Below are 12,998 nucleotides of genomic sequence, written 5' to 3' on the forward strand. Positions count from 1 at the left end.
GTGCTGGGGAAAACCAGTAAGCTGAACCCAGCATTTGAAATATTTATTTAACAAGTAGTAGCTTTTCATTCTGAACCTAAAGCTAAAACTTGTTGCTACTGCTATGTTATTTCTTAAAATGCAAGTATTAGTTTGGGGAATATTTAAAATATATATCTTTGTCTATTAAAAATATTCATCTTTCTTCCAAAGCCCAAAAGTCAGCTCCAACTAAAAAGTGTTTTTAAAATTATTGGGAAATATAGAAAAAGGTGGCAAGTGGAAAAATAAGCATTTTTGTTACTACCATGACACTTCTATCTTCCAATAATATTTACCAAGATCAAAAAGGAATCTCTGAAATGGCAGTCATCAATATTTTCCCTCCCTGTGTGCTCCAGAGCAGTGCCAGCTTTTCACTCTTGGTAACTGAGATGTCCCCAACAGTCTGAGGGAGGACCCTCAACTGAAATGGGAAAAATAAAAAGAGCTGGATGTGTGGTTTCTAACCTCACATCTGCATATGTGTTGAAACACCCAATCAAATGAGTGCCACTCCCACCCAAGTCATCACTGAGGGCTTTCACTTATCTTTTTGAAGACTACAATGTTTAAGACTCCCCTAGATAGTCCCTCTGAGACCTCTACTTAAGAGCTGCACAAGGAAATGTCTCTTCCAGCTTTGCAGTTAACCATCTCTTTGTGACTCCAAACCTCTTAAATAAATACCTTCTCCTCCAGAGATTTCAAATAGCTTCTGACTTAGTCCACACTAAAAATCTCTCCCATAACCCCCAAAGACAGAATATTAGCCCAAATAAGAGGGGAGAAATCACCTGAGAAGAATCAAAAGAAGGTGATATTATCCCTAGTGATTACCTTGGGACATTGTTCTGAATCACAGCTTTTACCTTAGAGGAGGAGGTTGAACAAAAGACCATTAAGGTCCCTTCCAGTTCTAGTCTTTTAGGAATCTATGCTTCTAGATATATCTAGACTTTGAGGACAGTTGTAGAAATGTTTTTACCAATAGAGACATCATTGGAAAAACTATGCAGAATCTGCTGGGGACGCTCAAGGGTACAACATATACTGGGTTATAGAAGCACTGGAAGGGTTTTAACGATGCCAGTCACATGACTGTAGTAACAGCTCACACATGCACAGGGAATACCAGCCCATCCAAGATTCCCTAAAAAATCAAACCTTGATCCTTATTCTCAATAAGCCCAGATGGGCAGAAGCACCAAGCACCCCCAGGGATGCAAAAGACACATGGTGTCAGCTGCTATGACAAATAAGCCCCAAAGATTCTGGGGACTGAATCTGCTAGCTTCGTCCAGCTAGATACCTTATTTCCATAGTATGGACTTTCAGCATGATTCTTGCCTGACTTCTGGGCCAATATTTTGGATTTTAGATCAACATTGCAGATAACCCTTGGCCATGTGGTGAATAATAATGTAGCACAAATATAACCGTTTCATAGGGTGGAGTTGCCCAGAAGACTGTCAGCCAAGGGGTGGGGAGAACTTCATCTTAAATGTGACTTTATCCAAAGAGTTAATCTCCTTGTCTGGATGAGGATTTTGCCTAATCAGTACCCAAACCCAGCCAGCTTTTCCTGGGCTCCCCTAGCATGCCCTTGGGCAGAGAGCCCTTATGGCAACCTGTTATTGTGAAAAATCCATAGGATTTGTTGTCAGGAGACCCAGCAGTCAATCTGGGCTATGCCACTTAGTAATGGAGAGAACTGGAGCATCTGCACTGCAGTTTCATAATCTAACAATGAGGTTCATACCACTTACATGTAAGGTAATTTGGTCTTTGGAAGACCAAATTAAACAATGATAGTGACTGTGACCTGTGAACTCTATTAATCAATTATTATGTAAATTAACTTTTGCTTCACTGATTTCATCAGTTACTTGCTTATGGCAAGGGGAAAGAAGGGAATATAACAATCTGCTCAAGAGCTACATGATTCTGCTTCTTTAAAAGGGATCTAATTTTTTTTATCTGCAAAGTTGATTTAAAACTATACCCTGCTGAAAGTCAGGAGGTCAAACCAAACTGAAAAAGCATCCCTTCTTTTTGCAACCATTTCTAGCTCTGACCTCCATGCTCCTTAATCTCATTCCAGGTGGGTGCTGCTAGACTTGTTCTGGAAGCCCTCAGAGTGGGTTCCCTGGGGGGGAGAAGTGCTTCTGACACAGCCACCGGTTGCAGAGATGCAGAACCAGATTAGACAGTGTTTTGCCATAAAACAAAGCCCAAATTGAGAATACTCGGGCTTTTGAAGGAAAATGATCAGGCCCAAAGACATCTTAAAAAACAAAAACAAAACAAACAAGTAACAAAGCAGTAGGGCGCTACTTGGCCCCAGCCATGCTGCTGGATCGGAGGAGATACTGATCCACGCTCCCTTTGCGGCGACTCACAGTCCGCCTCTCACTGTCAAACCTGCGCTGCAGCTGCAGGGCCAGCCGCCGGTCCTCCTCCTCCTGCTGCAGCTTCTGTTCCCTCTCCAGAACGGCTGGGTCTGGGGGACTTGGCCCCACCTCGCCAGCACTCTGTCTCAGTTTCTTAAGGGAGCCGTTCTGTTCCAAGTGTTTGGTCTTACAGTGTCTTTTGCGGCCCCTGCGCAAGGCAGGAAGAGGATCCTCACTTCCTGGGTCTGCCAGGAGACCATTAGGCAGATCAAAATGATTGGCCGTCTTCTGTTGTTTCTTTGTTTTCAGAACCCCCCCTAAAACACTGGTTTTGGGGGGCACTGAACTAACGGACAAGACTTTCCTGGCCGTGCTGATGCAGATCTTATCTAATTTGGCATCGGGGGTCGACCATGGCCCTTCCATCTGCCCTCTCTCCAGAGTCCCGACACAGGTGCCTCCTTTGCGGATCTCTGATGGTGTCTCGATGCTCGAGTTATCATGGCTGCCCTGTGGTGCTTTCCTTTGGCTAACTGTGGGGGAATGGTCGAGATCAGCAGCAAGAGGTGCAATACACTCAGGAAGTCCCTGCCTGCCAGGCAGCCTGGCATTGAAGGCCAGCAGTGGCTTCTCCTTGCTGGAATGAATAAGGTCTGAGCTGAGGACATCCTCCCCGGAGTCTACAGCCAGGGATGTGAGGGTAGCTTTGGAAAGGGTCTTTTTGATCTGCCGCTCCTGAAAGATCTGTTCCCACTTTTTGAGGATCCGGGGACTGGCCTCATAAGAAGTCTGCTTCTGCAGGCTTCTATTTAGGTTGCGGGGGGTTGATTTGATGATGAGAGGGCTGAGCACACCACCGTCAGGGAGTCTCTTGGGAGGAGTACAGGGGGAACAGACAATGGGCTTGAAATGGTTCAGCTCTTCGGAGATGCTGTCGTTGCTCTCAGGGCTGATAGACCGCTCTGGCTTGTGCAGGGAAGCCAGGGAGGAGAGGGAGCTGAAAGGCAGACGCTTCTCCATGGCTAAGTCGGGCGCAGAGAGGCAGCGATTGTTCTGAGTGGACAAGAGAACACCGATGATGGGGTTGGAGGCTGATGTCAGAGTAGAGCCCTGGAAGAGATCAAAAAGATTATACAGGGCCGGAGAGATAGCATGGAGGTAAGGCGTTTGCCTTGCATGAAGAAGGACGGTGGTTTGAATCCCGGCATCCCATATGCACCCCATGCCCCCCCTCCCCGAGCCTGCCAGGAGCTATTTCTGAGCATAGAGCCAGGAGTAACTCCTGAGCGCTGCAGGGTGTGATCCCAAAACAAACAAACAAAAAAAGATTCTACACATATATACAATTCTCAGAATGCTAGATAGTAGAGGGGTAGAAGAAACAGTAAGAAAAGAAATGAACAGAGATGTGAGCCTAAGGAATGGTAGAAATTACTGACCTAAAATAAACAACACTTAAGCAGAAATACCTATATATACACTAATAAAGCTGAGAGCGTGTGTGTATATGTGTGTGTGTGTGTGTGTGTGAATGTGTGTGTGTGTATACAACTGATCTAGGATTTATAAAAAGGTTCTTCAGCCCTGACTCCACCTTTCTCACTAATTCTATTTCTCTACTTCCACAAGCGCTTGTAAAACTCTCTAACATGACTAGTGTTCCATTCTTCCTTTCCCCCTCTGGAAACAGTGTTTTTGGGGACTGTGGCTGGAGGGGTGAAGGAATGCACTTCCGCCCCAGAAGTCTCTGTCTGAGGCATACCTTGGCTTTACTGGCAGGAGTGCTTCTGAGTCTGCTCTTCGCTCTGTCCTGAGCAGTATCATTGCAGCTTTGACTCCTCTCCACCTTAGAATTCAGATTCCTAAAAACAGTAAGACAAAGAGTCAAAAAGAATCCATATGCTAGCTTTAAAAAAAAGAAAAGAATGTCATCACTTCTTCCAAGCTTCCAAAGATAATCTTGTTGGGCAACTGAAAAGGAGTTAACTTATTTATAAAATATAATTAAGGGATGGAGAGAGAACACAAGGGTTAAGGAACCTGGCGTGCATGCAGTTGACTCAGTTCAACCTCTGGCATCACATAGAATCCCCTCAAGCATCTCCAGGGTAACTCCTGAGCACAAATCTAGGAGTAATCCCTGATACCACCATATGTGGTATCGTATCTCCCAAAATATAAAATAAAACACAAAAACAAATGTCAAATGAGAATGTATAAGAGAGGCCATATGTTTTCTACTCTGACCCTGATTAAATGAGAAAGACCAAGGGCTACTTTGCTCATCCTCAAATAGACACAGAGAACTTTACCTCTCTTAACAAAGTGGATACATGGTTAAATCACCTACATAGTCAACTATTTTTTTCTTTTGTTAATCCCAAACCTCCCTTAAATATATAAGGTGATACTTGATACAAATATGTAAGTTAAAAAAAAAAGTACATAGCAGGAACACTACATTTTTTACATAGGGAATCAAAATTAAAAGCAGCCTCTCTCTTGATTCATCACATATGGACTTTTAAAAGCCTAAATTCTAGTGACATAAGAGACTTCAAAAACATCTATTTTTTTTATCTCTGTGTACATTGACTGTACATCCCAAATCAAACCCGTAAGAACCTGTTTTCTAAGACCTCCTGTCTTCTTTGTGAAAGTTATTCTAATAGATGTGAGGTAATATCTCACTTTGTTTCTGATTTTCTGATAAGAAGTTAAGCATTTTTGTATGCCTACTGGCTATCTGTATCACCTCTCTGAAAAAAGATTTTGTTCCTCTGCCCATTTAAAAAATATATATAGTAGAAATAATTAAAATAACAAAATGCTTTTTCAAATTAGTAAGATAAAGACACAGAACTTCAATTCTATCCAAGAAGTTGCCAAAAAGGGCTAGAAAGATAATACAGGCCTTAAAGCACTTGCCTATAAGCAGCCAACCCTGGATCAAACCCAGCATTTAAATAAGACCCTGAATGCCACTAGAGGTAACACCTAAGCAGAGTCAAGAGTAGATTGAGCATTACTAGGTGTGGTACAATAAAACACACACACACACACACACACACACACACACCAATCTAGCATGGATTTAAGCAATTGATTGTATTTAAGAAAAAAGTTTTTGTTGTTCTGACACATAAGATAATAATTTCATGAAAATGAGAAATTATTTTTTCCTTTTTTTAATTAATATTTTTATTTAAACACCTTGATTACAAACATGATTGTGGTTGGGACTCAGTCATGTAAAAAACAGCCCCCTTCACCAGTACAACATTCCTATCACCAATGTCCCAAATATATGCCATTAAGAATTAAAATCTGGGCCAGCGAGGTGGCGCTAGAGGTAGGGTGTCTGCCTTGCAAGCACTAGCCAAGGATCAGGACCGCGGTTCGATCCCCCGGCGTCCCATATGGTCCCCCCAAGCCAGGGGAGCCTTAGCCAGGAGTAACCCCTGAGCATTAAATGTGTGTGGCCCGAAAAATCAAAAAAAAAAAAAAAAAAAAAGAATTAGGATCAGGGTTGGAGTGATAGTGTAGCAGGTAAGGCAATTGCCTTGCACATAGCCAACCCAAATTTAATCCCTGGTATCCCATATGATCTTCTGATACTACCTGAATGCAGAGTCAAAAGTAACCCCTGAGCACAGCAGAGCATGGCAAAAAAAAAAAAAGAAAAAGAAAAATTTACAATCAGAAATATCAGAGCCGGGGAGCGGAGAGATAGCATGGAGGTAAGGCGTTTACCTTTCATGCAGAAGGTCATCGGTTCAAATCCCGGTGTCCCATATGGTCCCCCGAGCCTTCCAGGAGCAATTTCTGAGCAAGGAGCCAGGAGTAACCCCTGAGCACTGCCGGGTGTGACCCAAAAACCACAAAAAAAAAAAAAAATCAGAGCCGGAGAAATAGCACAGCTGTAGGGCATTTGCTTTGCATGTGGCTGACTCAGGATGGACCCAGGATCGACTCTGGGAACTCATATGGCCCCCAAACCTGCCAAGAGTGATTTCTGAGTGCAGAGTCAGGAGTAACCCCTGAATGCCACCAGGTGTGGCCCAAAACCCAAAAAAGAAAAAAAAAAAAAAAAAAGAAATATCAGCCTCTGCACCTTTTAATCTTTATTGTAGTTTAGGCAACTTGGTTATTAGTGTTGTTGTTTATGGTTTTGATATTACATGGCTACTGCCCCTTCATCACCAAAGTGTTCAGGACCCTACATCATTATCTTTATGTCAATTATAGTTTATCTCTTCTTTCTCCCCAATTCTTTCCCCTACTTGGCAATCTGAGTTTTGTAATTCAAGGTCAAAGGTTTGTCAACATTCAATATTGTCTCTTCACCTGTTTTATTTCTTTATATGTCATAAATGGGTGATTCACCATCTCCCTATATTTTGTTTGTTTGTTTTAGGGGGTTCCCTATACTTATTTCACCTAACATGGTACCCTTTTGTTATATCCAAGTTGCAGCAGACTGCTAAATTTCATCTTTTTCAGTTGAACAATATTTTATTGAGTGTATATATATACATATATATACATATATGTGTGTGTATACACACCACAGCTTCTTTTATCTATTCATATCATTGGACCTCTGAGTTGTTTCTGAATGCTGACCGATTGCACTTATTGTTGCACTGATCACAGAAGTGTATATAACTTTTAGAGTTAAAATTTTAATTTTCTTGAGGAAAATGCCACAAAGTGTGATTGTTGAGTCATATGAGGAAGCTCATATTCTACTTTCTATAGAGGCAGAAACAGACAGCACTCTTACCATAGTGAATGAGGGCACATTTTTACATTTCTGTCAACACTGGTTGCTTTCAGTCTTTTTGAGATATACCATTCTTTCTGAATGATACAATACTTCACTGTCATATTTGCCAGATGATAATTTACAATGAACTTTCATAAGCCTACTGAATGACCAAATGTCCTCTTTGGCTAAGTATCTTTTCATCTTCTCTCCCCATTTTTTGATAGGATTATTGCTTATATATCTTGCATATTATCCCATTATCTGTTGTGAAGTATCTAAGCATTTTCTCAAATCCTGTACTGCATCTTTTTATTATTATTATTATTATTATTATTATTATTATTATTATTATTATTTGGGGCTAGACCCAGTGTTGCTCTGCACTCAGAAATTACTCCTGGCAGGTGCAGGTGATCATATGGGCCAGGGATCAAACCCAGGTCATCTACATGCAAGGTAAATGCCCTAACCACTATGCTATTTGCTATTACTCCAGCCCCTGTTTGTTTTTTGTTTTTCTTTTCTTTTGTTTTTGTTTTTTTTTTTTTTTGAGCCACACCAGATGGTGCTCAGTTGCTATTCCTGGTGATGCTCAGGGAACCATGTGGTGCCGAGACTCGAATCTGATACCAGGACTTAAAACTTGTTCTAGCACAGCAAACTGAGCTCACATTAAACTCTCCCATGCCACAAATTAGACTCATAATGCCTAAGGAAGACCTCTCTTCCAAACACAATAATGTCATAAACAAGAGAAAGCAGAATTATCTGGAAAGAAACTGACTTAAAATTTCCATTGCCAAGAAGACCAGATGGTTTCTGGGATGTCTAGTTCTCTAAAAATACAATCACAACCAGTCTAATTTAAAAACAAAGAAAATAAGAAGCAGCCAGTATAGACATCAGCTGGAAAACTAGAAGATTTAATGCTTATGAAACAATGTTCAGAAGGTTTTCAAATGACAATATACAATACTGTTCATGTGTCAATAACTCACTCATCATGTTATCTCTCATAGAGTCACACCTTAGAAGTTTTTAAATCAAATCCTCCTTGTAAAGTATTCCAGGAAGTCAGAAGCTAGAGAGGACCCTTTCTTTCCAACACTTACATTGAAAGACCTCTGTCCCCTGTATCTTTGAATTAAACAAGTGCTTCCTTAAGCCAAGTGATATCTAAACACCCTCAAATGGATGAAATCTTGTTACAGTCCTACCATCCGTTATATTTGATCTGAATTTTCTGCCTGTGTACACTATAATGCTTTTTAAAATAAAAGTACAGGGGCCCGAGAGATAGCATGAAAGTAAGGTGTTTGCCTTGCATGAAGAAGGATGGTGGTTCAAATCCCAGCATCCCATATGGTCCCCCGAGCCTGTCAGGAGCGATTTCTGAGTGTAGAACCAGGAGTGACTCCTGAGTGCAGCTGGGTGTGAACCCCACCCCCCCCCCAATATCCCAAAATAAAAATAAAAATAAAAGTACAGTTTAATAGTTTTTAGTATATTCACAGTTATTCAAGCATCAGCACAATCAGTGTCAGAACACTTCCATAACCTTTGGATTATTTCATGCTCTGTCAATTCCGAACATACACTAGAATTCTTTTGTTAATGTGCACACAAGAATACTGTCCCCACAGCCATATGCAGAGGCATAGTGCAAAAGGATTTCAGCTCTCCTCTATCTATAGCATTTTTATATTTTGGAACAAGGCAGAGTATAAATTATGAAATGAAAGGCAATTTCTACAGCAAAAGTGGGTCTTTTTAAAATCCAAACACAGGACCTTTTGTCCCAAGGCAGTTATGATAATTTGATAGAAGGCACATAGGTCTAGAATCAAGAGAGAATTAAGTTTTGATTACATCTCCCTCATTCTGTAGAGGTTAGTTCTAGAGTCTTTGCTTACCCTCTTTGAGTTCCATTTTCCTGTAAAATGGGAATATTAAAAAGATACTGTAAAATGGAAATAGCATTACAAATCTTACAGATTTAGTGTGAGCACAAAATAAAATGAGACAAGTATTCAATAAGTTTAAATGCTTAGATTTTAACAAAACTTCCTAACTTCCTCCACCCCTTTATTTACATGCCCTAGTCTGATTTGCTCAACAACATTTTGAAACTGCTTTCAGCTATTTCTAGATATTCTATTTAAGGAGGAAAGAATTTTATGAAGATACTAAAAGAGCTCCCAGTCTTTTGCTTTAAGTATATATTTTCATTAATATACTAGTGATTAACTTAAAACTGACCATATGTTAATAACTTAGAACAATAAGTTAATAATTATGTTAATAGAAACATATGTTAATAACTTAGGAATTATTATTCTTTAAAAAGTTTCATTTTCTAAGGTCTCCTAGAACTTCATTACTAGTACTGCAAATTTTTGCTCTGAAATTTTCAGATAGCAATAGACTGAGCTACTAACAAGACTCAAAACCAGAATCCATTGATGCATTCTTTCCAAAATAAGCCTATACTTCTTAACTCTACGCTTTGGGGCTTAAGAAAGAACTGTTTATAAAGTACAAAAGAAAAAAAAAAGTTATTTTAAGTACAGTTGTAAAACCTCTTAAATGTCTACATATGAATTCTTTTTAGGAAAAGAAATAGGAAAAAATGCTATTCTTTTGTTATTTTTTAACAACTAGAAAAATATCCAGTTAAAATATCCTAAAACATTCTAGCCCCAGGACTGATAAAACAAAACAATAAAATACCCCCAATCTATGAACAGTGCTGATTTTTCATTATAATGAGAAACATATTTTTATATTTTACCATTTTCAGTTTACAGTCACATTGTTGTATAAACATCACTGTATTCATTCTTTTTTAAAAAATGTAAACATATGTTATAGTTTAGTGTTGGCATTAGCAATTCCATAGTATTTTCCAAAATGTTATTTGGAAGATATGAGAAATCATCCCACTACTAAAAGCAAAGATGGGAACAGTTCTCTGGGGAAAACAAGCTTAGATTGATTCAGGGTGGCTGCAAAGAAGCAGGAAAGGTTCTGCTAGATTATAGCTATATATAAAAGGTACTTGTTGATAGTTTATTACTCTATGGCCATAGTTATGTAAACATTCCAGCCTTTGTTACTAAGATATGTGTTAATTTGTAAAGAATGGCCCTCTAACTAGCCCCTAAATAGGAGCTATTCAGGCAACTCCGTTACTTAGACAGCCACTTGGACAGTGTTTGTCTTTGAGACCATGGAACAGACTGACCCAGTTGAAGGTAAAGGTCTGACCCAATAACAATCCGACCCGTCCAAGTCTGACTTGTTCTAAGGTGGTGGGAAATCAGCTGCAGGAAGAGAAGCAATATTTTCTTATCTAATCTAAATTTTAAAAAAGTGACTAAATAAGAGGTATGATGTATAGCAGTACCATAATAGATTTTTCAAACTAGCATTTTCATGAATGTTAGCAAATGATTTCCTATATATAAAAAAAAAAAATAACCCAGCCAGTAAGTCCAATTGTTTTAATAACTCTACAAATAATAACTGAACTCAAATGACAGCATTGGATATTGGAAGAAATGAGTCCTGAAGCTCAGAAACATACATATCTTAGCAGTAAAATGTTACTATTTTTAATAAATTAGTCACATTGTAGCTTGATGATAAAGGGTAAGGAAAGAGTGGGTTGAGGAACAGAAAAAGAAGCTATCTCACAGATATTATAGAGCCACACACAAGCAAATGTATACTCTTCTGTAAAGGCTTTCAATTTTGCTCTGTACAAAGAAAATGTCTATATTTCTTGCTAAATAGTAATACTATAATAACATATATCGTATATGATATATAATAAATAATAATTTCTTGCTAAATAATAGTACTAATAATCACCATTATTTCTAAATAAAGAAATCTGGGTTAGAAAGATAGCATAGCGGTAGGGTGTATGCCTTGCATGAGGCCAACCCAGGTTGGACCAGGTCCCGGCATCCCACATGGTCCCCTGAGCCTGCCAGGAGCAATACCTGAGCACAGAGCCAGGAGTAACCCCTGAGCGCCACCAGGTGTGGCCTAATAATGCCCCCACCAAAATAAAGAAAAATTAAAAAAATCTGCTATCCCCTTTGAAAGAATGAATTAAATTAGAATTGATTATAAGGAATTCAACTATTTAATATTTACTCCAATTAAGTTTTTAAAATTCCAGTTAACTGGCAACTATGTGCTGGCATCACATTTGGATTTTCTTCTTCTTTTTTTATTATTTTTATTTCTTTTTTCTTTATTACAATGCCCTGCAGCTCTCAGAGGTTACTTCTGGATCTGCTCTCAGAAATTACTCTTGGCAGGCCAGGAGGCCCCTATGAGGTGCTGGGTATGGAACCAGATCTGCAGCGTACAAAGCAAATGCCCTACTCACTGTGCTAAAGCTCCAGACACTTTTTTTAAATATAAATCTTTATTTAAGCCTCATGATTAAAAGCATATTTGTAGTATGATTTCAGTCATAAACAGAATATCCTGCTTGACCAGTGCAACATTCCCACCACCAATGCCTCCCTCTTCCCCCACCCCTGCCTGTATTCGTGACAGGCATTCTACTTCTCTCATTCTTTAACATTGTCATGCTAGTTGTTAGTGTAGTTGTTTCTCTAATAGCATTCACCACTCTTTGTGGTGGGCTTCAAGCCAGTCCTTCCAGCCCTTAACTCTATTGTCTCTAAGCCATATTACAATAATGTCTTTAATTTTTCTTAAAACCTATGTATGAGTGAGACTATTCTGTATCTATTTCTCTCCCTCTGATTTATTTCACTCAACACAATAGATTCCATGTACATCCATGTATAGGAAAATTTCATGACTTCATCTCTCCTGATGGCTGCATAATATTCCATTGTGTATATGTACCACAGTTTCTTTAGCCATTCATCTGCTTTGAAGGTCATCTTGGTTGTTTCCAGAGTCTGGTCACTGTAAATAGTGCTGCAATAAATATAAGTGTGAGGAAGGAATTTTTTTTTGGTTTTTGGGTCACACTCGGCAGTGCTCAGGGGTTACTCCTGGCTCTGTGCTCAGAAATTGCTCCTGGCAGGCTCAGGGGACCATATGAGATGCCAGGATTCAAACCACTGACTTTCTACATGCAAGGCAAACACCTTACCTCCATGCTATCTCTCCGGCCCCGAGGAAGGGATTTTTAAATTGTATTTTTGTGGTCCTTGGGTATATCCCTAGGAGTGGTATAACTGGATCATATGGGAGCTCAATTTCCAGTTTATTTTTTCAATTTCCAGTTTTTTGAGGAATCTCTATATTGTTTTCCATAAAGGCTGGACTAGATGGCATTCCCACCAGCAGTGAATAAGAGTTCCTTTCTCTCTGCATCCTGCCAGCACTGACTGTTCTTGTTCTTTGTGATGTGTGCCAGTCTCTGTGGTGTGAAATGGTACCCATTGTAGTTTTGATTTGCATCTCCCTGATGATTAGTGATGTGGAGCAATTTTCATGTGTCTTTTGGCCATCTGTATTTCTTCTTTGAGGAAGTGTCCATTTCTTCTCCCCATTTTTTTGAATGAGGCTTTATGTTTTTTCTTATTAAGTTCTGTCAGTGCCATGTATATTCTTGATATTAGCCCCTTGTCTGAGGGTATGGGGTGAATGGTTTCTCCCATCCTGTGAGTGGCTTTTGTTTAGGTACTATTTCCTTTGAGGTACAGAGCTTCTCAGCTTAATATAGCCCCATCTGTTTATCTCTGCTTCCACTTGTTTGGAGAGTGCTGTTTCCTGCTTGAAGATGTCTTTAGTCTCAATGTCATATAGTGTTTACCTAC

At 39.5% G+C, this 12,998-nt stretch overlaps 1 protein-coding gene across 1 annotated transcript in view; it reads right to left on the bottom strand.

Moving 5' to 3' along the window:
* Nucleotides 1–1,823: 1,823 nt before the first annotated feature.
* RNF169 (ring finger protein 169) overlaps nt 1,824–12,998 on the bottom strand; it is an 83,257-nt gene continuing 72,082 nt past the window's right edge. The window contains exons 5-6 of the mRNA XM_049780276.1: nt 4,174–4,273; nt 1,824–3,521 (exon numbers count right to left, since the gene is read on the bottom strand). Of these exons, the coding sequence (XP_049636233.1) occupies nt 2,352–3,521; nt 4,174–4,273 (1,270 nt within the window). The 3' untranslated portion in view covers nt 1,824–2,351. The remainder of the gene's footprint in view (nt 3,522–4,173; nt 4,274–12,998) is intronic.

The sequence above is a fragment of the Suncus etruscus genome, chromosome 9 (genome assembly GCF_024139225.1).
Source record: "Suncus etruscus isolate mSunEtr1 chromosome 9, mSunEtr1.pri.cur, whole genome shotgun sequence".
Taxonomy (NCBI): domain Eukaryota; kingdom Metazoa; phylum Chordata; class Mammalia; order Eulipotyphla; family Soricidae; genus Suncus; species Suncus etruscus.